Source organism: Hyphopichia burtonii (genome assembly GCF_001661395.1).
Source record: "Hyphopichia burtonii NRRL Y-1933 unplaced genomic scaffold HYPBUscaffold_1, whole genome shotgun sequence".
NCBI classification, from domain to species: domain Eukaryota; kingdom Fungi; phylum Ascomycota; class Pichiomycetes; order Serinales; family Debaryomycetaceae; genus Hyphopichia; species Hyphopichia burtonii.
Window position 1 is genome coordinate 272,937 of NW_017963728.1, and position 23,385 is coordinate 296,321.

Below are 23,385 nucleotides of genomic sequence, written 5' to 3' on the forward strand. Positions count from 1 at the left end.
TACTGTGGTTTACTAAACACAGTAAAGCCCATTAAGCACCAGAGTCTACGGTAATCCACTTTTCGAGCTTCTAATCTCGAGTTTCTTTCCTGCAAGACCCGTTCCTGGTAAACTTCGGACCCTTCATAGGTACAGTTGCCCCGTTGACGCGTTGGAGTACTGCCTGTTATGAACGGATCCCGTCAAGATAATAAAATGCCACAAACTGCCCATAACAAGCTATGCAATCATGCAGAAGATTTGAAGGACGTGCTGTTTAAACAGATCTCCAATGATAGTTATATAAATAGCTGCTAACATTTTTTGCGGCTATTCAATTAGCTTTGTATGGTGCACACTCACACACAAAAAAAAAAAAAAAATTCTCAAAAATCACCAAATCGTATGAAAGCATTTACTTATACTGAAGACTTCTCCTGATTGGTAGACTAAGGTTGATTAAGAAGCAAGGGAAGGTATATATCGGGATGTCTCGGGCACAGTTTTTCAGAAATTTTCTGACGAGATACTTGCGAGCTCAACTTCCAAATAAAGAGTCAACGTTGGCCAAGTTCCATTTTCCAGTTGCAACCCATACAATCAAAACGATAAAAACGGATGAAACCATAACGTTGAATGGGCATCTTAACAGAAAACCAAGAGTGAGGAGCTCGAGGAGCTTCGCTGAGTTGAGAGATGCAAATGGCGACACTATTCAATTATTGTTGGACCCAGAACATACCCCATTGGAATTTCTTGAGCTAGTCAAGTCTAGTGGTGCCGAAGACTCAGTCAGTGTCAGTGGGTTTGTTAAACAGAAGCACCAAAGAGATAACGATATTGAACAAGAATTGGTTGTTAAAAACTTCCAGATTCTTAATAATAGTAATTTAGATGCTGCAAGACTTGATAAATTGAAGCATTCTAACCCCAATGATTTACCTCCTCAATTTAGATACTTACAGTTAAGAACAAAGTTTTTTCAAAACTCTTTGAAAACAAGAAGCAAAGTTGCCAACTTGATTCGTAACATTTTGATCAATAATCATGATTTTGACGAGATTGAAACTCCGCTCTTGTTCAAGTCTACTCCAGAGGGTGCAAGAGAATTCTTAGTCCCCACAAGATCACCAAACTTATTTTATGCTTTACCGCAGTCACCACAGCAATATAAACAAATCTTGATGAGTTCAGGCTTCACGAAATATTTCCAAATTGCAAAATGTTTTAGAGATGAAGACTTGAGAGCTGATAGACAGCCGGAATTTACTCAAGTCGATATGGAATTAAGTTATATAAACTCAAGTGATCAAGTTGGTATCGTAGTTGAAGACATTATACATAATGTTTGGAACAAGATTGGAAAAATGCCAACTTACAGAGTCAATGACAATAATATGCTTGAGAAAGTTACCGAATTTGACTCGTTGCAATTCACAAAGCTCAAGTACCGTGACGCTTTGGCTAAATATGGTATCGATAAACCCGATTTGAGGTCTAGCTTGGAATTGGTTAATTTGTCCAAATTCTTCACGTCTAAGAATCCAGATTTTCCGATAGTAGAAGCTTGTGTCCTTAAGAATGTTGAAGGTAAAATTCCAAAATGCCTAACTGATTCAAATAACTATTCTAGACGTAAACCAATCGTTATATCCATAAATGACCCAAATACTTGGTATAAAAAGTTTGTTGAGAAACATGTGATCAACCTAGCACCGGAGTTCGATGAATCTGCTTTGAGAGCTGAACTTGACTTAGAATCTGGTGATGTCTTAGCTTTTAGTAATAGAGCCGAGTTACCTTATGAAAATCCAACACCTTTGGGTAGATTTAGACAACTAGCAATGAATGAGTTTCCCAACAAATGGAATAGAAAACTTGTCGATGATGCGGAAAATGTAACGACTGATTATGATTCTTCTCGAGTATTTGTTGGTTCTTGGGTTGTCGATTTCCCACTATTCAATCCCATTGAAACCAGTGAAGCTGGTGATGATTTCCCAAGCTATGATTTCAATAGATTTGAATCGACTCATCATCCTTTCACCATGGCCAAATTGGAAGACTTTGATTACTTATCCACTGATCCTTTAACAGTAAGAGGTGAACATTATGATTTGGTGATCAATGGTGTTGAAGTCGGAGGAGGATCAAGAAGAATTCATGATGCAGAATTACAAAAATACATTTTTGAAGAAATTTTACAAATTACAAATTATAATGATTTATTTGGCCATTTATTGCATGCGTTGAGCATGGGATGTCCTCCTCATGCCGGTATAGCTTTAGGATTCGATAGATTATGTGCTATGTTAATTGGTAGCCCAAGTATCAGGGATGTGATTGCATTTCCTAAAAATCAATCTGGAGTTGATCCGGTAGTCGAAAGTCCAACCGGTGTACCTGAGAAAACTTTAAAAGAATACTACATTCAAAACTTGTAAATAGATTGTATATAGATCAATTAACGACGACGACCTCTTAACTTGACCTTTTTACTTATATCATCAAAATCAGCAGCACGCTTATTGGATTTGGAAGCAGCACTCTCTTCTCTCTCCTTTTGAGCTTGTTTTGCTTTGAATATTTGCTCCATTTTTAATTCAATTGGTTTTTTAACTCTCTCGGTTTCTTCTTCATTAGCATAATAGTCATTTTCTTGTTGTTTAACCATTGCTTTCCAATCATACTTCTTTCTGACAAATGACTCCATGGTCCAATTTTTCCAAACCATTCTACCATAATTACTTTCTTTTACTTTATGTGATTCAGAAAGTAATTCAGACGCAATACGGTCTTTATACATTGGTAACAAGACAGTGAAATCCCAAAGTTTGTCAACTATATGGGATCCATATGAGTTACAAGCCAATGCAACAATTTGGTTTTGAAATATGTTCAAAAATCTTTTTCTCATGATAAGAGTATCTTTGCTTTCATCCTTTGTAACAATCAATGAATGTTCAACAACATGAGAGAAGACACCATGGAAACACATTTGCATAAATCTTTCGATTGGTAACGCAAGGAAATTGGCCCATACGCTAACAATGAAAGAATAATCATAAGCCATTAACTTTTCTAAAAACAACGACCTTCTTCTTTCTTCCGCAGTAGGCCAGTCATCTCTTGTATTACCTAAGGTAGAACCAGTTAATTGTAAAGTATTTTCCAATAATTCGGTGGAAGTATTTGAGCCCGGATTCATTCTGTCCAAGTTAGGAGCTAACTTGATAAATAATTGATCAATGAGTTCATCTCTTCTGTAATTACCTCTAGTAATTGATGCATCAATAATGGAACGTCCGAGATCTAAGTTTTGATTTTCAGATATAGAAATTAAACCAGACAATTCTGGAATGATTTGATCAAGGATATATTCAACTTCGACTGGTTTTAATTTGAATAGTAATGCTTGTATGATGTAGACACCGGTAGTTGATCTTTTCGCTAATTTCAAAACACGATCTTTCATGTAAAGCTTATATAATCTGAAGATATATTTTATTCTTGCACCATCATTTTTAATGATAGCTTCTAAGAAATGGGAGCCGACGGAATCTGATAGTAAGTATTCCACAAATGCTTCTTCTTGTGAATCCTTTTCTGAGTTTTCAGGGAGGAAAATTAAGTGCCAGATAGATCTTTCTCTATCAACTATACCTTCGACTTGAATTGCTAATTGTAAAACTGGTGATGCAACTTTGTGGATTGCTAACTCTCTCATTTTTTTCATTTCTTGATTATTAGAAAGACTATTGAGAATATCTTTTATTTCATTTTTGAAAGAGGGCGGGACTTCAAAAGCTCTTGCAAAATCATCAGTATCTTTGATTTCAATCATTTTTCTTGCGATTTTGGATTTCTTAGAACGTAAAGTTGAATTAGAAACAGTGGTCGATGGTAATTCTTTACCAGAAATGATCAAGATAATTAATCTTAAAACATGCGAAGCATATTGGTGTTCTACCATTGATTTTATGTGCGGTTTATATTCGTTTAACATCAGTAAGAACAAAGACTCCATTGGAACATCCAAGTCTTCTTCTTCTTCTTGTTGTTGTTGTTGTTCTTCTTCATCTTCTTCCTCATTTGTTAAGTCACTCGCTAATTCTTTTTCGATTAATGCAGCCGATCTAACTAACAAAGTCTCTATAACATGAGAAGAGTATTTATGGTGGGATAAAGCAACAAAATGGTTTTCAAAAGCCTTGAATATGGATTTCAATTGTTTATCAGTACCATATAAGACCAATCTTTCCATAAGTTTGGAACATATTTGATTTGTGACCAATTTTAATTCCTTCCCACGAGATTCTTCCAAGACCGATCTGATGAACCCAGTACGGTCTTCATCGCTTTCGAATGCATTTATGTTAAGGGTAGATTCAGCTTGTTTGAAGTAATCTATTTCACTGGAATCGACCAAACCATAAAAAGTTGGTTTAACAGCATCACTACTTTCTGAAATCTCTTGCTGCTCTTGTACAGGCTCGAACTCTCCAGTTTCTTCGTTAGCAACTCTTTCTCTAGCTGCAGATTTCTTTTCGGCTCTTCTACCTCTTGACTTGGTTGGAGCCATCTTCTAACTTGTTATACTTGGTGTTAACCTTGATTGAAAATTTTGACAAAAAAAAATAAAATGAAATAACCCGATGGTCTTCTCAAGGGAAAAAATTTGTATGCACTCCCCCACATATAGATATCAACTAAAGTTGATAATGCTAGGGCAGTATATAACCTCAAATAAAGACTACGTTTACTACAAATTTGATTACGATAACAATTAGCATTTAAAAGAAAAACATATTTTTGGTTACAATTTTGAACCAAGTTTTTTGTCAATAATTTCATTTGTCTTGACATAGCTTGGAAGTTTCAGAACATTTTCAGTCCAAGCATGTAAATTCGGGAAGTCTCTGACTAAATTGACCTCTCCTCCACTTAAGGTGCTAGCTCTAGCAGGGTTACTGAAAAGATTATCAATAATTGGGAAACTTAAGATAACATCAGCACCAGTCAATTTATTGCCTACGAAATATTGATTAGTTGATTTTTTAGCAAGCTGAGACTCCAAAAATTTCAAGCTTTTGAGCAATTCTGGTTGGAAATATTGACTGTTTATACCTGAAGTTACTAGTTTGACTAAGAAACCTGTTCCCCAAGGGGCTTTCGTTTGAGCAATTTGACCAACTAGTAAGGCAACCAAGAATCCCTGAAGCGAAGCTTCGGTAAAATGTAAATAGTAATCAACCAATTCTTTCTCCTCTGGAGTAGATGTCTTTAATATATTAGTAGTGTCATAATTTTCTACTACATACTGGATAATATGACCAGTTTCGGCAAGCAATAATGGCTCCTTCCCTTCTCTGATTATTTCAATCACCGGTGATTTACCTAATGGATGAACCTTTTCCAACTCTTTAGGAGCACGAAATTCCTTGGTTCTTTTATAGATTTTTAATTCATAATTCAACCCAAGAGTTTCAAAAAGCCATAAGATTCTGTGTGATCTAGATTGGTCAAGCCTTTAAAATATGTTAGTTTCCAAGGGGTATCTCACATATCAAAATTAAATTACATACCAATGCAAAATAAACTTATCTGTAGAAGACATATCTGCTTAAAATAAAATTCAACCTTAGGAATTGCTGGTGCGAGATTCGGTGTCTTTTATACTTCCAACTTGAAGAACATGAAAATAGTCAACCTTACTCTTTAGCAATCAAATAATTCACATGGTGTACTGGTTAGCCAGTTAGCCTTTCGTACTGTTGATTCTTTATGCTTGCAAGATGTTGTAAGAACGAACAAAAGCCCGCCGTTCCTAAACAAAGAACAAGAAGGTCGTTTGTTTGACCATACGTGATATCTTTTACTTACTTTTAAAGAGCACAATCGTTCGAAGCGATGCTCTACCCTCGAGATGGCTATAGAGGTTATATCACCTGAAGGGTTTTGTTAAAAAAAAAAAAAAAAAAAAGAGTTAGTGGTACGGATGTTTCTATTAAGATGAGTTCATCTCAAAATTTTCGTTTTCTACCATTTGAAGCTGATGATCCGATATAATTGACTTTTAACTCAAGGAAAGCTAGATATTAGAACATGACTGAGCCTGTTAAGAGTGAATCAGGTTTTCCTAGAATGGAATCCAAAAGAATCGAATCTTTAGTGCTCGATGCTACACCATTAATTACTCAATCAGCATCTTCTTTGCAACAATATGCTAATAATTTTTATACTACACCGGGGGTACATTCAGAGCTTAAAGATGAACATGCTAGATCCCAGCTTCTTTTATGGGCCGAAAATTTGAAGGTTAGACATCCAAAGCAGGTATACATTGATAAGGTTAGTCTGTTTGCTAAATTGACTGGGGATTATTCAGTTTTATCATTGAATGATATTCATATTATTGCATTAGCTTATGAATTAGAAGCCGAATTGAACAACGGTACCGAAAGATTGAGAAGCTATCCTGGTGAGGTGAAAGAGCATGAAAGAGAAGAACTTGAAAGAAGAGAATCCGAGAGAAAGCTGAAACAAGCTGAAAGAGCAAAGCAACAAGCGAATAAGATTGAAGAATCTGAAAGGCCGGAACCACAAGAAGAAACACCACAAACCCTTGAAGTAGACGATGGGTTTCAAGTTGTTCAACGCCCTAAAAAGAGAAATAACAAAAAGAAGTTTAATAAACAAGAACCAAAAGAAGAAGTGAAGAAAGAGGTGCAAGAAGAATCAAAGCAAGAATCAAAGCAAGAATCAAAGCAAGAAACGAAAGAAGAATCCACGTTAAGCGCAGAATATAACGAAGACGACGACGATGGAGATTGGATTACACCAGAGAACTTACAAGAAGAAATGTTGAAAGATGCCAATGAACAAATACAAGAAACAAATACGTCTGAAGTTAACACACCCGCCGTGAAAGTAGCATTATCAACCGGAGATTTTGCCTGTCAAAACGTAGCCATGCAAATCGGTATCAATTTAATGAACACCTTAACTGGTAAACAAATCAAAAGGGTTCGTAATTATATGTTACGATGCCATGCATGTTTCCGTTTAACACCATTACCAAAAAATGGTGTTCCAAAACATTTTTGCCCTAAATGTGGTGGTAATACTTTACTTAGATGTGCAGTTTCAATCGATAAAGATACTGGTAAAGTAACTCCTCATTTAAAGAAAAATTTTATGTGGATTAATAGAGGTTCTAAATTCACTTTACCTTCTCCCCAATCTAAAAATCAACAAAAACTACAAGGTAATGCTGGACATCAGCATAATAAACAAAATAGAGCCAAAGCATTACAAGATCCCTTGATTCTTAGAGAAGATCAAAAGGAATACGGTCAGGCCATTAAAAATGAACAGTGGCAAAGAAAATATAATGAAAAAATGCTTCAAGAATGGATTGGTGGTGGTAGTGCTGATAATTACATGAGTCCTTTTGGTACTTCCCAAAGCAATAGACATTCCAACGTTAAAGTTGGAAGAGGTAGGCATGCTAATGCCTCCAGAAAAAGAAAGTGATCATTCTCCTTCTCAATGTATACTAGTTTTTTACATAAACATACCAATACATATCGTATAATCTCTGATATAGCTTTGCAACAAGCCAGCTCAGTAAGTAAAAAAAAAAAAAAAAAAAAAAAAAATAGACAGATACTTCCACATAAGCAAACTCTCACAATAAAAAAAGTTAAATCGGGACACTGCCTAGTCTGGCAGTCTAAATTTAAACATACATTACATCTTGCCCTTTATAAATCAACCTTTTTCTCTACACTACACAAGAGGTTTTCTCCAGTTTAATTGATATCGTTGTATATACCGTTTTTGGCAAGCAGTGTACTGGGTTTATTGTGTTGTACATTTGATTGTACATTCTATTATTTTGCTTTCTGACAGCACCCTTTGATTTCGATTGATGGTATTTGATGATACTTAATTGAGTACCGGATATGTCTAATAATAATTCTGCTAGTCATGCTGCTGCTTTGGCTGCTTTCAAAGGTCTAGGTAACAAAAAGGATGAGTCCACAGCTCCAACCAGTCGGGTGCCATCAAGAACTAGCACGATGACTTCGATTAAACCACCCCAGCATACTCAGAAACCCCAACTCCATCTTAGTACCGGTAAATCATACTCGACATCTACCGTGCCCAAGGTTAAGAAATCTCCGGTGACTCCAACGCTAACGGCGATCCATACCCCAACGGGACAGGGCCGAATTCATCACCCTCCAACCAGAACTGCTAGTCAAAGCAGTCATTTACCACAACAAAAGCCTAGTCAAGAATCTCCAAGTAAACTAAGTATAGTGACTAAACCAAGCAAGGAAACTGTAACGAGTCCTAACGCCGGAGCTGGAGCTGCTGCTGCTGTAAAAGCACTCTCGCTTGAAACACCTCCAAAATCAAGTAAGAGTAATAGGAATTCTTATAACTCTATAGACTCTGATATTATATCACCTTTAGCAGTAAAACCAAATGGTGATTATTTCAGTATGCCAAGGTCGAACACCTTGACAACAAAGAATACTATTACGAACGATCCTAAACTGTCACCAGAAACGTCTCGAGGAATTAAAAACTCTCCTGGTAGTGTTAGAAGACTACATTCCAATACCCAACCTCAAGATATGTTGAATCAAGTAAGAAATTCCATTATATCTAAAACGAAGACATCTTCAGCCGTTGAATTGACCGAGAAAAATCTGGCTGCAATCAATGAAATAAGACAAAGTATTAATCTGAAAAGAGTCTCTACTCATAACACATCCAGCAATCTCATGCTCCCATACCATGAAGATGATGATGATGCCGATGATGATCGTAGGAGATCTGTTCCGTCCTTTGTTTCTCAAAGTAGTGGAGATCTTTCGGCGCCTGCTGGTCGTATGATTTATGATAAAGAGATTTTCCATAATTCCTATTCTTCTTTAGGCTCCACTTTACTGGAAGCTGATAGTTATAATGGACATTCACCAACTACACCAGTAATTGTTTTGAATAATACAAGTGAAAAGCAAGAAAAGAAAAGACCCTCGCAAATATTAGGATCTAAGATCCGTAAAACCAAAGATAATATTAAATCAATCAGTCCTAATCAAAAAAGAAAATCAAAGCTGAAAAATAATACCGAAAATGCAGACCCTAGCAATAATTATGACAATAATGATGATGACGATGACGATGATGATGATGATAATGATAACGCAGATGGCTCTGACTATGAAGACGAATGCGATGACGATGATGATGATGACGATGATGATATACAGGTTAATAAATCAAGAAACATATCACCCATTGCGATCCCTCCTTCTCAAAATGCATATGCTAGAAGTCTTGGAGCAAACACTGGTAGTATGGAAAGCCTTAGACATAGTTCAAACCCTAGTTTATCAGCCTATGCTAGTGGTGAAGAACGTGTTGGAAGTAAGGTAGGCATTAGTCTGAGTGACTTAAATAACGCCAAGGCTAAACCAAAGAGGAAGCCACCACCAGGAGTATTCAGGTCAGAAAGCAATGAAGCCGATGCTGATAACTTATATATATCTGATGAATCGAACAGTCTCAAACCAATTAATAGAAGTAAGAAGAATTCTGGGTCCGGATCATCAGTGAATTCAACCTATGAATCGAATTTTGCAACTGATCATCCTACATTTGGTATCCGAGATCATACTACAAATGAGTTAACTTCGAATACTTCGGGTAGTATGGTTAACTTAAGTGGACCTGCGGATTCTTATTATACTGATGGAGAAATTAGTGAAATGGAAAAACTGAGAGTTAATAGCACTAGATCAGGCTCGGGTGGTGGAATAGGAAAGTTCCCCCAATTCCCAGATATAGACCATAAATCCAATGCGAGAAAACATACAGAACACAAGCATAATATATTCAAAAAGAAATATAAAATAAAAGGGGTTGATAGCACGGTGAATTTACTTGAACTGGATGATTCTGATTCTCATGAAACATCTGCTGATCCATTATCAAGAAGTAATGTGAATCTTTCTGCCCCTTCGAGGTCTGGTACCCCTGGAATCAGTCATCTTCAACAACCAGTTCAATTGAAAACAACCATGAGAAAAACCAACAAACGTAAAGAAAAGAAAATGGCTTTCAATGAAGACAAACCTTGGAAAAATCATAATGAGTTGCGTTATGTAACCGAACAAGAACGTAAACGATATGAAGGGGTTTGGGTTAGTAATAAAGGACTATACATGAATTTTGTTGTTACAAGATTGATGGGAGTTGATTATACAAAACAACCTCAGGATAAAGAGAAATTCGGACTAACCGAAGAAGAGGCCTCCACCAAAGCTGCAAGGCTTTCTTCTAAAGCCACCACCAACTTGGAAGGTGCTACTATTGCTGATTATCAAAAACTACACGACTTAGTAAATATTGATATCAATCAATTGATCCACGGAGTGGTGGTGAAACGTATATGGAAAAGAAGCCGTTTGTCCAATGAAACTCTCGAAGCCATCTGGAACTTGGTGGATTTCCGTCAAGACGGAAGCTTGAATAAAGCTGAATTTCTCGTGGGTATGTGGTTGGTAGATCAGTGTTTGTATGGACGAAAACTTCCGAAAAAAGTAGACGACGTGGTCTGGGAAAGTCTCGGAAACATTGGTATCAACGTTCAAATCAAAAAGAAGGGCCGTCGATAGTATAGTAATACCTTATTTATTATCTTCAAATAGAAATTCATGTTTTTTGTAGTATTTGCAGTAAAATTTGTTGCTAATTAAGAAAAAATTGCGTACAGAAAAGCGCATTTTCCGCTTGTCTAATTTTACTTTTAGGTCGAGGCGTGCGATGCACAAAAGGATTAACCTCACCAAATTGGCAATTTGATTTTTTTACATTCATTTCGAAGATGAAAAACTACTGCAACTGTTGACGGCTGGTTTGAGTTGAAGTCGCTAGAAGGGTTTGAGTTATTCTATTGGCTGGTTCATACAGGGTACATTGACTTGATTTTGGAACTTTTTCTTGATTTTTTTTCCTCCAGGATCTTGTATATAAAGCAGTAATACGTTAGCCGCTCACATAAATAACTAAGGTCAAACGACACCAGGAAGAAACAAGTAAACCATTAGGCAATAACAGAAGAAGCATTAGGCACGCTAACTTTACTATTTTTCTCTATTGATTTTCTAGTATCCAGGCTTAACCGATCATGAATCTTATGGATATGCTATCGGGTGATACACCTGATTCTATATTTCAAAATAATGACCCACAAGATATGCAGTCGGTTCTAGAGAATGCAGCACCGTCAGGCTTAGAAGATGGGGCCAATGGTGGAGCACACCCAATTCAGACTAATGATGGAGTATACCATTTGCCAACGATCTTAACGAAAGTTCAGTGTGAACTTGCAGAATTTGTTTTACAAGTTCTCAATCCAGTTTTATTATCTGAAGCTCATTCTAAAAGACAAAGAGCTAGTATTAATAGCTTGCTAGATAATAATACCAATGATAATTCTGGTATGACTGATGATGCATCTAAAGAAGGAGAAGGTAATTATCTTTCACAGTTTAATAAGATCAATTTATTATTTGATCAACTTCGCATAATTAAAAAGCATCCCTCACTTCTAGTTGATCATTTTATTCCTAAGAAATTGTTATTGCTGGAGATAAATGAACTGCTCCTTAATTTATCGGGTAAATTTCAATTATTCAATAGAATTGTTGATTCTTTCATTGATCGTTATTCTGCATCGAAAAATGGCTTGTTGACAAATGGGTATCATATTTTAGTGGTGGCTGAAAGCGTGAAGGAACTTGAATTGATTGAAGGTTTAATAATTGGTAAAAAATTGCATTATAAAAATTTAAATGGATCTAAATTATATGATGATAATAGTAAGCTTCCAAATTTTGAAAAATCGAATAATTATTCATATGAAAAGAATCAATCTAATGGTAATGATTATGATAAACCAAAGAGAAGATGGGGTTCCAGATCCAATAATTCTAGTGAATTTAAAAAGAGAAAAATAAATAAGTATGATTATGAACCTAACTCATCGCTTCTATGTCTTTATTTAGTTACTTCTCAACAACTATACAACAATTACACTCCAGCATCTAACAGTCGAAACTCTGAATTCAATTTAATTATTTCATTTGATCCCGATTTAGATACAAAAAGCCCAAGTATCGAAATTATAAGAAGTAAAAAAAATTTTTCCCAATCGCTTAATTCATCTATTGGTCAAGAATTGAAAACTCCAGTTTTAATTCCCTTTTCTATTTTCACACTTGATCATATTGCATTAAAAAATTATCAACCTAGTAGTTTGGGATTTTTCAATAATAATGATCCTACAAATCCTTTGTTCAAATGGAAACTTGAATGTCTTAATACCTTCGTGGTTAATAGATTTAATCTTTTCGATTCAGATATAACTGAAGACTTTTTCCGTCAAAATTATGGTAGTAACATGCAAAACCTTTATCATTGGTTTCATAATTGGGATTCGAGAAGCTTCCCATTACATGATATGGTTAACTCTTTTAATGAAAAACTCATTCTTCATTATAGTGATGATAAATTGATTAATAAACTACAAATCACTAATGTTTATGACCCTAACTTGCAATCAGGTAATATCTCCAAGAAAAATTTGATTCATCCTTCTGATAAACTAGAAAAATTTGGTTATGCTGATTATAAGAAAAAGCTCGCTGAACTTTTAAATGATCGAGTTTTGCAACTCGAAAATGCAATCCTTGAACAATTCGAAAAAGATATTCCTTCTTATAGAGTCCGTGAATCTCTAAGACAATCTACCTTGGATACAAAAGAAGATTCCATTGCAGAAAAATATAAAGTCTTACGGAAACTTAATGAAGATGCTACCATAAGTGAAAAAAAATTACTTCGTGTTGACAATGATTTACAAAAATTAGAAAATACTAACACCGAATTGAATGATAAATTTAAATACTTAAATTCAGCTATCAAACAAGTACAAGAATCGGAAGAAAAACTTCCAGAATTTACTATCTCTCAAGAGCAACAATTGAAAGAATTAGATTTGGAATTAACCAAACTTGATGATGAATACAATAAAATTAACGAGGAGAATGAAAAAATAAGAGCTAATTATCAAAACAGTTCAAGCGAAGCAGTGCAGTTATCTACAAGCCTCGTGTCTTGGAAAGAAGAGAAAACCCACTTATCTAAGAAGCTTAACGGTCCTGGTATTAAATTGATCCCCTCTTTGATTCAAAAGGATGAATTGATAAACTACGAATTAGAATTGACAAAATTGACAAGAGAAAGTGATTTCGTTAGCCAATTTTTCACTAAAAAATTGGATAAATTAATCAAAGATAGAACTACCATCTTGGATAATACCACTAGTGGATCTAGTAGTAGACCCGGTAATAGGATCAGCAGAGGCTCAACTCCTTTTTAAATACATTCTATCAATTTCAAAATTCACCTCACCAATATTATCCAGTACTCTTTGTATTGTATTGTTCAGAGAAGTATTGTTTCGAGTAGTCTTGCTCCGTAGTATTGTTCAGGGTAGTATTGTTCAAACTGGCACCAATTAGATAAATGGCTGACTTGCCTAAATTAATAAGATCTCCGGATTATTTTAAGAACATCCGACTAAAAACGCAAAAAAAAATTAAAAGTGAAAACGTTTTTATTTTCCGCGCCTTCCATGTGTTCTAGGAGGAAAACCATAAATAGCATCAATTTCTACTTTTATAACTAAGGATAGAATTGAATCTAAGGGATTTCGTATAATATTTGTAAGTATTTGATTACAATTGCTGTTCAAAATTAACTACCCATTGGAAAGTTAAAATACTTCGATCATGGAACTCGAATCATTTACTAGGGCCAAAGTATTTGGTCAACCTTTTCTTCCCACTGATTTTAAGCTGATGGTTTTCTTTATTCAAACCAGTTTTTGGATTTACGTTGAACAAATTAAAGGCTGGGTTAATTACCAATACCTCGAGTCATACTCTTGTCCGTGGGGTTATCTCGCGTTGGCTCGTGATGTTGTGATTGTCTACTTGGTCCTTGGCTATTTAAGCCGTTTATTTACAAGCATTCGTGGCTACGGGGTATACAAGTCGCTTTGTATGTTCTTTAAGAAAGTGAATAGACAAGTGTTTTTAACACTTTTGTCATTGCCACCAATGAATAAGAAAGTTGAAAAAGAACTTGAATCAGTTTTGGCCAAAATTGAAGAGGAAATTATGCAGAATAATGATGATCTTTTGCAATTTCCTCAACTTCCAGCTAAAGGCATTACCACTGAACGCGTTTTGACAGAGTTGGACAATTTACAGAATTTAAAGCATAGTGATTGGATTAATGGGAAAGTGAGTGGAGCTGTTTATCACGGAGGTAAATCTCTTCTTGATTTACAATCGGAAGCGTATCATAAATATTCGGTTGCTAATCAACTACATCCGGATGTCTTTCCTGGTGTGAGAAAGATGGAGGCTGAAGTTGTGTCAATGGTGCTTAAAATTTTCAATGCCCCAGAAACTGGTTGCGGGTCTACAACCTCTGGTGGTACTGAATCGTTATTACTTACTGGTTTGGCAGCAAGACAATATGGTAAAACTTATAGAGGTATCACTCAACCAGAAGTTATCGCGCCTGTTACTGTACATGCTGGTATTGAGAAAGCATGCTTCTATTTTGGTATGAAATTGCATAAGGTTGATTTAGACCCAAAGACTTACCAAGTTGATATAAAAAAAGTTGAAAGATTAATCAATAAAAATACTGTTTTACTTGTTGGATCTGCGCCTAATTACCCTCATGGTATCATCGATGATATAGAAGCTCTTTCCAAATTGGCATTGAAAAATAAAATACTACTTCATGTTGATGCTTGCTTGGGGTCTTTCATTGTATCATTTTTGGAAAAATCAGGCGTCCATGATAAAGGAGCTATTCCCTTGTTTGATTTCAGATTACCTGGGGTAACCTCCATTTCTTGTGATACTCATAAATATGGTTTTGCTCCTAAGGGTTCCTCTATAATAATGTATCGTAATTCGAAAATTCGTGAATGTCAATACTACGTTCTGAGTGATTGGACTGGAGGTATGTATGGATCTCCTACATTGGCAGGTTCAAGACCAGGTGCGTTAATGGTTGGTTGCTGGGCAACTTTAGTTAACATTGGAGAAGAAGGATATACCAAATCATGCCGTGATATTGTTAGAACTTCCATGAAATTGAAGTATGCAATACAGGGTAATGAAATTCTTTCGAAGTATCTTGAGGTAATTGGTAACCCTATTGGTTCAGTTGTCTCTTTCAAGGTTAGGGACAATGTCAATGATTTCAGTATTTATGCTTTGGGTGATTTATTAGGTAAAAAGGGCTGGCATTTTGCCTCTTTACAAAATCCGGCTGCGCTTCATTTTGCATTGACCAGATTGACAATCCCCATCATTGATGAACTTATTGGGGATATCATCGAGTCTACAGAACATCTAGTTGAAGAAAATGAAAAGCATGGCGATAACAAAAAGAAAGACGTCGGTGATACCGCGGCTTTATACGGTGTTGCAGGTAGCGTCACCACTTCCGGTGTAGCTGATAAAGTCATCGTTGCTTTCCTTGATACTTTATATAAAATATAGCTGTGTAATAACGTTCATCCTTTTCTCTTTTGTATATTCAATGATAAATATTCAGGAGTATTTAAAAATGTAAGCACTTTTTTACTTTTTTTCATTTTTTGTACCAATAATCTACAAAAATACTGGAAATTATACATAAAATCTACTATTTGTAAAACTGCCCGACAATCATCAAGCAGTAAAAAGAATCTTGAACAGTTATATCGTAAAGGCTAACCACAAGCACAAAGGGTGAACAACGAATGTATTTTGCAACTGCAAAGCCAAAAATTTGACTCATAATTCTCAAATGAGTAGTTCGACGAAAAAAAAAAATTAAGCGCGATGTTGTTGAGTTGAGAGATAGATAAATAAGAATCTTTATCTCTTACTTTCCTCTCTTTTTTTTCCCTTTTCCATAACACCAACAAAGAATCAGTGGTTTGCAACAGTGGTCGGACAACACAGGAGTTGGAGTTTAAAACAATCGAGTATCCATCCCTTTGGTTTACCTGAAATCAATATAGAAATTAATAAATATAAAGGTTGAGAGTGCCTGGTTATTCTTATAAAAGACATATTTTTAATTAAACATAACATGGTTACTTGCGAACAATTATCAACTATATCCAACTTCTTTAGTACGGTATCTTTGGGTAGTTGGATATGTGCTCAATTACCTCAAATATACACCAATTTTAAAAATAAGTCTGCAGAAGGGATATCCCCATCTTTTCTCTTATTATGGTTTATGGGAGATTTCCTTAGTTTTACCAGTTGTCTTTTCAATGATGCTGTATTGAATTTTCAAATATGGTTAAGTGTGTTTTTTCTTTGCAATGATATAACTCTATGCTGTCAATATTATTACTACAATAGTGTGTATCCTAGAAAGTACGGATTTGTCCAATATACTAGCTTAGAAGGAGCAACAAATCCAAGAGATAGTCATGATTCAAACGAAAATTTTGCAATTACCAACAACAGCATGATACATTCCAATTCTGCAAACTCAATCCACATTAGACCAAACCATGTAACTCCATCGGAAGAACCGTTCACCTCTTCATCACCTTTGACTCCCCCAAAAGGATCACCGCAAGCTAATGGATACAGCTCCATGAATACTTTCAGTGACAACAAATCTCAGTCAGCAATCAAAACATTTGCGGTAGGATCCATGTTCAATTCCATCACTACAACCGCAATGCCAATTAATGAAAAAATCACCAAAATCACCAAAATCACCAAAATCACCGAAACTACCCAGAAATCTACTTCTGGAAGTGAAGCTTTCGGTCTTTTTCTTGCATGGGGGTGCACTTTTGTTTATATGAGCTCAAGATGCCCCCAATTATACAAAAACTATTTAAGAAAATCGGTCGAAGGCATCTCGCCGCTATTATTCGGTGCTGCATTATTAGGGAACTTAGCATACACCCTTTCCATCTTATCGAGTTGCGAGTTTGTCTTGGATGAAAGCAGAGGCGAGTTTTTCTTCAAAGAATTACCTTATATCTTAGGTAGTTCTGGTACTATTATATTCGATGCCATCTATTTCTATCAACGTCACATATATAGAGACTCGGGTAAGCAAACAAGCGTAATGGGCTTAGAAACCTGGGACGAGTTGGGAAACACCCACAACAATGACAGCACTCGGGTGATATAGATTTTATAGAAAATTGCAATCCATTAATTCTCTAGTCATTACCTTGTAGTTAAACGATTCCCGAAGTAACAAAATGCTAGATTTTTTTTTTTTTTTTCACGCACAAAATATATTGGAGATTTTAATGAAAAAATTTAAAACTGAATAATACCATTCTTAATTGAGTTATTTCAGAACTATATAGGTAAAGGCCTTAGGTAGTTGATATAGGCCGAGTGTTGGAGTTCCAAGTGTTGCATGAAATGTTACAGTCTAGCAGGGCTCTACTATATAATAGCTTCAAGTTCCGGATACGGAGTCTCTCATCTTGCAGCATACGACTGCAAGCTCCGACTTTGACGTCTTCAAGTTTGAAAAGTTATGAACCTCCTAGCATACGACCTGACTTATTCACGAGTCAGAACATACCGAAACAAAATTATCTTTTACTTGATAATGAAACATACCCCAATCCATTATTCAGCATGTCCAAAGAATCGATCAGCGAGCTATCCAAAGCCGAATTCAACCATTTGATTCAAATACCATATCGTGATATATCTGAAACCCACCAGTTCTGTTTAAATATCATTAGACTAATTAACGAAATATTGATGACCGACACCGCCAAAGCTGTATATATATATAACTCCTTACAAGATAACGACATGAAACTTCTGATCCGAGATACTTTGGAACATATTTTAGAAAAAGATCCAATTAAGAGCTCATTATTTGCATGGATGATTGATCCTACTAGTAGGAAGTCAAGAGGAATGTTCATCAAAAATGTTATTCATCTATCTTCTCAAGATAAGCCCAAAGAAGAGAGATCTCTAATGATTTTAGCTTATTTTACAAAATTATCGGAACTTAATATTGTCAATACCTATCCTTTTGTTTTAAAATCAGTTTTTATAAATATGGTGGATAATTTTTCAAAAGATCAATATAGAGATCTTTTTTCATATCTTGTACATTTGAATGTCCGCCCTAATGACGATGATAGATTAAACAAAATAAGAGTTCACCTTCTAGAAGGATCACTACTAGATAAGTTTGTTGCAATGACTGGGTGGGTGAACCCAAAATGGCATCATATCAATAAGGTTGACTTCCCACCGACACATATGGAAAAAATAATTAATTTCTTCACAATAAATGAATTGAAAATGAGTGCTACTCATTATATAAATTGTCTTGATATTCTGAATTCCAAGATGTTCACAGAGTTATTGGTGGCAAAATTTGAGTTGAAATCAAGTACCATTGTCAAACTAGGCTACCAAATCGAACCCCGTATAATAAAAAGAGAAATCCAAGCCATATATGATACTATTTTATTACATGCTATAAAGTTCAAGGGTGCTCTCAGTTTCATAAAAGTTTTAAAGTATTTTGTGGAAAATGATTTGGATGTTACAGTCGATACCTTAATAATGGTGATGAAAAATTTAAGAGAACAGAAATATTATAAAGAAGCCTTGACTATAGTAAACCATTTCCATCTTGAAAGTTTAAGCTCATTGGAGAAACAAAAATTGGCAGAAGAAATTTTGTTATTAATTGATGCTAAGTATCCAAATTCACCAAAGATTTTACTCGGATATATAGCCACCATCTATAATAATCCTGAACTGAATGATGTTTTGAGCATCCTAAATGATTTAGGATTAATGGATTTAGTCTATCAGCAAAAGATCAGTGAACCTTTTGATTTTCTTCAAAAAGCCAATGTGGATCCAAAATTAACTGGGTTGAAATTAACCCCAGAAGTTTTTTGTAAATTCTATAGAGTGGTGCTTGAACTGTCTAAGCCTGATCATAACGAGTTGAATGTTTTATATACAGCTTACAAAGAAGTGGCAAAGTCTCCACTGAACAATGAATTATTCCAAGGCTTTAACATGAATGATGAAATAGTAAAATACATTATAGAATATCTTCTTAAAAGCAATCCTTCCTTACCAACAGTCGAACAAAATTTAGTCACAAATCCAGCCGCCTTCAAGTTCGCTGCTCATATAATGGATAATTTCCACGAGGCTTTCCCATCCATTCCAAGGAAAAACAGATCGAGGTATCTATATGATCTTTTAATCATGAGCAGTGTCCATCAACATCACGATCTAGATTTTGCATCAAAAATGATCAGACATTCCCGCAGATTCGGCTTACCTTTTACATATCACCAAGTTTCGCCATTTATAATTCACCATTATAATCGCCGGGAACACCACGCTGCTAAAAGATGGTATGACGTTCTAGTCAAGTCGGGAGCTGACATGAGAGCAAGATCGTCCAAAGAAATATATAAAATAGCTCGTGAACTACAATGGGATGTTTACGGTTTTGCATACCGTAAACTGTTGATTCATAAGAACCATAAAGCCCGTGAGTTATCAAATGAGCTTCTACTTGACCCCATGTCTCGCTTAGAAGACACCAAGGATCCAGAAGATATGATAACTGACGAATTAATCGATACTGATTATCAAGATACTAATGTTGAGGATCAAATATTGTCCTTACTCGACCAATTGAGAAAACCAGTGGAATCAGACACTGACTAGCATCCATGTAAATATCACCTCATACACATATCCAATTAATCTCACTAGTATATACAACCTTATAGCCATTCAAATACACTATAGACATACTTTCCAATATTTGATGTACGGGCCTGTCACAACGAAATTTAGTTATTTTTTTTTTTTTTTTTTGTTGATATTTACAAAATGACCGAAAATGGAGACAAAATTAAATCTACTAACAAAATTTGATGATGTTTTGAATTCATTTATTGCACAAATTAAAGTACTAACAAATTTTGCATTATTAACATCTAATTGACAACTTGAATAGTTTAAGCTCCAGGCACTCTCAAGCTTTGTTTTGAGATTAAAAGTTTTGTTTACACCTTCTTTTTCTTCTTATCAAAACATATAAGCAAATCCATACCGAAAACACTACTATTGATCTACAAATAACTTGAATCATAAGACTCCATCTAGTTCCTCGGATACAAACAATTGACTAGAGTTCATAGAAGAGATGAGTTTTGCTGAAAGCACGAATAGTCAACAAGAAATACTTCTGCAATTAGAAGATGTATCTCCTTGGAATCAAGAACCTGCCGGTCAAGACGTAACTGATCATTGCAGACTTATAAGTGAAAAAGTTCGTAATAGAGTGACCAGCTCCAGCTCCACATCTAATAACAGTAAGACTCTTGTATCTACTCCTTTAAGGAAAACCTCGAAAGATAGCCTCAATGGATCAATGGTTATGGATAATTTGAACGATACTCAAGAAATTGATAATCAAAATAATTTCACTCTAACGAAAAATGGACAATTTGATGCCATTGCATCTAACGTTAATCAAACAATTGAAGAACTCAACAAAATCTACAGTCAAATCGGTTATTCTTCCACAGAAATATCGATAAAGAAATCACAGATATTTCAGGTAATTGATGATACTATTTCCTCATTTGCTGATAATTTAAGAAGAGAACAGACCATTATAGAAAATGAGTGTGAATGGTTACGACAGCAAATTAGAGTAATTCTTGCTATGATAAATGATGCTAATGGTGATAAATATCTCAAATTGATAAGTAGAGGAGTTGTTTTCAATAATAAGGAATTGTTTGAACAAGGCTATAAGCAAGAAATTCTTGAAAAATTAACTAATCTAAAAAATCGTAAAAGTCGTTTTTACGCAAGCTCTCCATTCAATGATGCCAGTATATCAACGGATAGTGAGCATGAAATATCTTTACAGAATCAGTATGAACACATGCTACATAACGTTCCAGAGTTATCACTTCTTCAATCAAAAGGAAGACTCAATTCAATATTTTTTGAAGTAATCAAAAATTTCATCAGATCGTTCAAAAAATTCAATTCTTTGAATCTTGAGTACCTAGATACAATCGATTCTATAGGTCAATTTTATTCTTCAAATGCTAATGTGAACATTCTTAAAGCCTTGCCATCGAAAGTTGAAGCAGAAAATCATCAAAGTTTGATTGAAAGTTTCGAAAGTGTGATTAAAGAATTGAAATTAAATGATAGTGGGAATGTAATCCTGACTTTAGCAAGTTCCAAAACTGCTGATGACCACTATGCTTTCATTATTTCGAGCCCTCGTAAATTGAAACAAAATGGTCCAATAAACTATGATGATCATCAGGTTCATGATATCCCAAACAGTAAAGCCAACCAAGATACTGAAAAGCTTATGGATTCCTTGAGAGATTTGAACCATCAAATTGTGCATGTTATACGAAGCTTGAAAATTACCAAGCTAACTCCGGAATTTATCACTAATCTACAAAATGAAATAAAGTACTGTAAAGATGAAGCTGATCAAAGAAAGCTTCAAATGTCAAACATAATAACGGAATGTTTATCACTTATAAATACCCTCCATATGACTGACGATCAATTAGTTAATACTCAAAAGCTGTTTGACGGCAGTGATCAATCTAACACATTACCTAATGACGGTTACTTTGATAGCGAAACATTAAAGTTTATACAGAAAGAACCTAGAGAATTTGGTTTAATGGACCAACATTTTGAATTCGTCAATAAGCTTGCTTCTACCTTATCAAAAATAAAAACCACAAAGCAAAAGAAATGGGACTATTACCTAGATTCATGCAGTAAAATTTGGGATAAACTTGGGGAAAATAGAGATCAAGTTGAAAATTTCTTAAACGCTAATAGCTCACTCACTGATTTATCGTTGATGAATTTTAAAGTTGAATTGAACAGGTTATTGGCTAAAAGATCGGAATTTATTGAAAACTTTATTTCTGATGCAAAAATCGAAATTGAGGCATTGTGGTCAAAGATGTTTTATTCTGACGAAGACAAGAGATCTTTCAAATATTTTGATTATGATATTAATGATGATTTTTTGGATAAGGAGCTTGTTCTAAGTGAACACGAACAGGAACTTAGAGAGTTGAAAAAATCCTACGAATTAAAGGAACCAATTCTTTCTCTCTATTCCCAAATATTGGAATTATTCGAGGATCAAAAGTTCCTCCAAGAATCTTCAAAAGATTCCTCCAGATTACTTAGCAAAAATTCTTGCAAGATCCTTTTAAATGAAGAAAAACTAAGAAAGAAGATTAACAAAAATATGCCAAAATTGATCTCAGAAATTAAAACGGAAATTGTCAAATTTAATAGGAGAGCTAGCGAACAAAAACCAATTTCCATAAATGGAGAAGATTTTCTTGAAAAAATTATGTCAATCGAATCTCAACTCGTTAACGAGAAAGGTAACAGAAGCAGGATCAGCAGAAGTACCAGTCAACAAGTTTCGCCTAGGAAGGTGATTCCTTCTACTCTTCGATCTTCACCAATTAGAAGGCCACCCGTAAATCACAAACCTGTAACCATGAATTCCAGGTCAAAAGGAGGTATATCTCCCAAGAATTTTAGATCAAACCATCCCTCTATTTTATCTCCTACCAAAAATTCCCATATCAACAATAATAGAATAGCAAAGCCTAGAGCAAAGACGTCAATTAAAGCTAAACATAATACAGCCCCAAGTTCTAGATTAGAAAGTCCCATAAGGCCTGTTGCAAGAAGCAATTCTAATATTTCTAGAATTGTGGGGACTCAATTACAACCCTTAAATACCCCATTGCTGTCTTTCAATGAAAATAAATCTCCAAAGGAAGGTCTTGAGTTCAATACTGATAGTACTATACACTCGAATATTTCAAGATTTTCGCCTTTGAAAATTAATGACAACCCAGATCTCTATTCAAATGCCCAAAAAATTGATTTCTCCCCAGTGAAAAATTTTGAAGAGCATGATAAGGAGAACAAAAGATCCAGCTTTAGTTTATCACCAATTAAGATTCTGTCTTCACAAAACGAGAAGGGTGATATCGAACCCGAGACTAATCCAGGTAATCAAGTAGAAACTTTCACTGCTGACAGCTCCACCATAATAGCTGATGACTATCAAGCATGGAGAGACGAGAAGATCAGACAATTAAATGGGATAAGAAACTAGATACGCTAACGACTTTTGACTTTTTCATAATAATGACTACAATTCTTT

At 35.0% G+C, this 23,385-nt stretch overlaps 10 protein-coding genes across 10 annotated transcripts; 8 read left to right on the top strand and 2 right to left on the bottom strand.

Moving 5' to 3' along the window:
* Nucleotides 1–467: 467 nt before the first annotated feature.
* HYPBUDRAFT_103574 (aspartate--tRNA ligase) lies at nucleotides 468–2,423 on the top strand (the record flags this gene model as incomplete). Its single annotated transcript, XM_020218278.1, has 1 exon — nucleotides 468–2,423. One exon carries the CDS (start codon nucleotides 468–470, stop codon nucleotides 2,421–2,423), a length of 1,956 nt encoding a protein of 651 aa, XP_020078447.1.
* HYPBUDRAFT_151170 (RNA-binding RNA processing protein) lies at nucleotides 2,135–4,573 on the bottom strand (the record flags this gene model as incomplete). The annotated part of the gene is made up of 1 exon (XM_020220361.1): nucleotides 2,135–4,573. A coding segment is annotated over exon 1 (1,979 nt), but the record flags the coding sequence as incomplete, so codon positions are not given.
* Nucleotides 4,574–4,753: 180 nt separating this feature from the next.
* HYPBUDRAFT_116254 (glutathione S-transferase) lies at nucleotides 4,754–5,892 on the bottom strand. Its single transcript, XM_020219160.1, has 2 exons — nucleotides 5,565–5,892; nucleotides 4,754–5,507 (listed from the first exon to the last, which is right to left on the bottom strand). The coding sequence occupies exons 1-2, from the start codon at nucleotides 5,594–5,596 to the stop codon at nucleotides 4,796–4,798; spliced, it is 744 nt and encodes a 247-aa protein (XP_020078449.1). The 5' UTR covers nucleotides 5,597–5,892; the 3' UTR covers nucleotides 4,754–4,795.
* Nucleotides 5,893–5,985: 93 nt separating this feature from the next.
* Nucleotides 5,986–7,583, top strand: HBR3 (rRNA-binding endoribonuclease). Its single transcript, XM_020220362.1, has one exon. It carries the CDS (start codon nucleotides 6,085–6,087, stop codon nucleotides 7,513–7,515), a length of 1,431 nt encoding a protein of 476 aa, XP_020078450.1. The 5' UTR covers nucleotides 5,986–6,084; the 3' UTR covers nucleotides 7,516–7,583.
* A 198-nt stretch (nucleotides 7,584–7,781) lies between these two features.
* On the top strand, nucleotides 7,782–10,721 carry IRS4 (Irs4p). The gene has a single exon (XM_020220363.1). It carries the CDS (start codon nucleotides 7,947–7,949, stop codon nucleotides 10,674–10,676), a length of 2,730 nt encoding a protein of 909 aa, XP_020078451.1. The 5' UTR covers nucleotides 7,782–7,946; the 3' UTR covers nucleotides 10,677–10,721.
* Nucleotides 10,722–10,911: 190 nt separating this feature from the next.
* On the top strand, nucleotides 10,912–13,654 carry HYPBUDRAFT_131166 (uncharacterized protein). The gene is made up of 2 exons (XM_020219443.1): nucleotides 10,912–11,942; nucleotides 12,069–13,654. The coding sequence occupies exons 1-2, from the start codon at nucleotides 11,189–11,191 to the stop codon at nucleotides 13,442–13,444; spliced, it is 2,130 nt and encodes a 709-aa protein (XP_020078452.1). The 5' UTR covers nucleotides 10,912–11,188; the 3' UTR covers nucleotides 13,445–13,654.
* An 88-nt stretch (nucleotides 13,655–13,742) lies between these two features.
* On the top strand, nucleotides 13,743–15,653 carry HYPBUDRAFT_8773 (sphinganine-1-phosphate aldolase; the record flags this gene model as incomplete). The annotated part of the gene is made up of 1 exon (XM_020223804.1): nucleotides 13,743–15,653. Exon 1 carries the CDS (start codon nucleotides 13,857–13,859, stop codon nucleotides 15,651–15,653), a length of 1,797 nt encoding a protein of 598 aa, XP_020078453.1. The 5' UTR covers nucleotides 13,743–13,856.
* Nucleotides 15,654–16,426: 773 nt separating this feature from the next.
* Nucleotides 16,427–17,336, top strand: HYPBUDRAFT_151175 (uncharacterized protein). The gene has a single exon (XM_020220364.1). It carries the CDS (start codon nucleotides 16,621–16,623, stop codon nucleotides 17,302–17,304), a length of 684 nt encoding a protein of 227 aa, XP_020078454.1. The 5' UTR covers nucleotides 16,427–16,620; the 3' UTR covers nucleotides 17,305–17,336.
* A 141-nt stretch (nucleotides 17,337–17,477) lies between these two features.
* HYPBUDRAFT_159297 (uncharacterized protein) lies at nucleotides 17,478–19,951 on the top strand. Its single transcript, XM_020222434.1, has one exon. It carries the CDS (start codon nucleotides 17,547–17,549, stop codon nucleotides 19,854–19,856), a length of 2,310 nt encoding a protein of 769 aa, XP_020078455.1. The 5' UTR covers nucleotides 17,478–17,546; the 3' UTR covers nucleotides 19,857–19,951.
* Nucleotides 19,952–20,568: 617 nt separating this feature from the next.
* On the top strand, nucleotides 20,569–23,337 carry ASE1 (Ase1p; the record flags this gene model as incomplete). Its single annotated transcript, XM_020222039.1, has 1 exon — nucleotides 20,569–23,337. One exon carries the CDS (start codon nucleotides 20,569–20,571, stop codon nucleotides 23,335–23,337), a length of 2,769 nt encoding a protein of 922 aa, XP_020078456.1.
* Nucleotides 23,338–23,385: the final 48 nt, after the last annotated feature.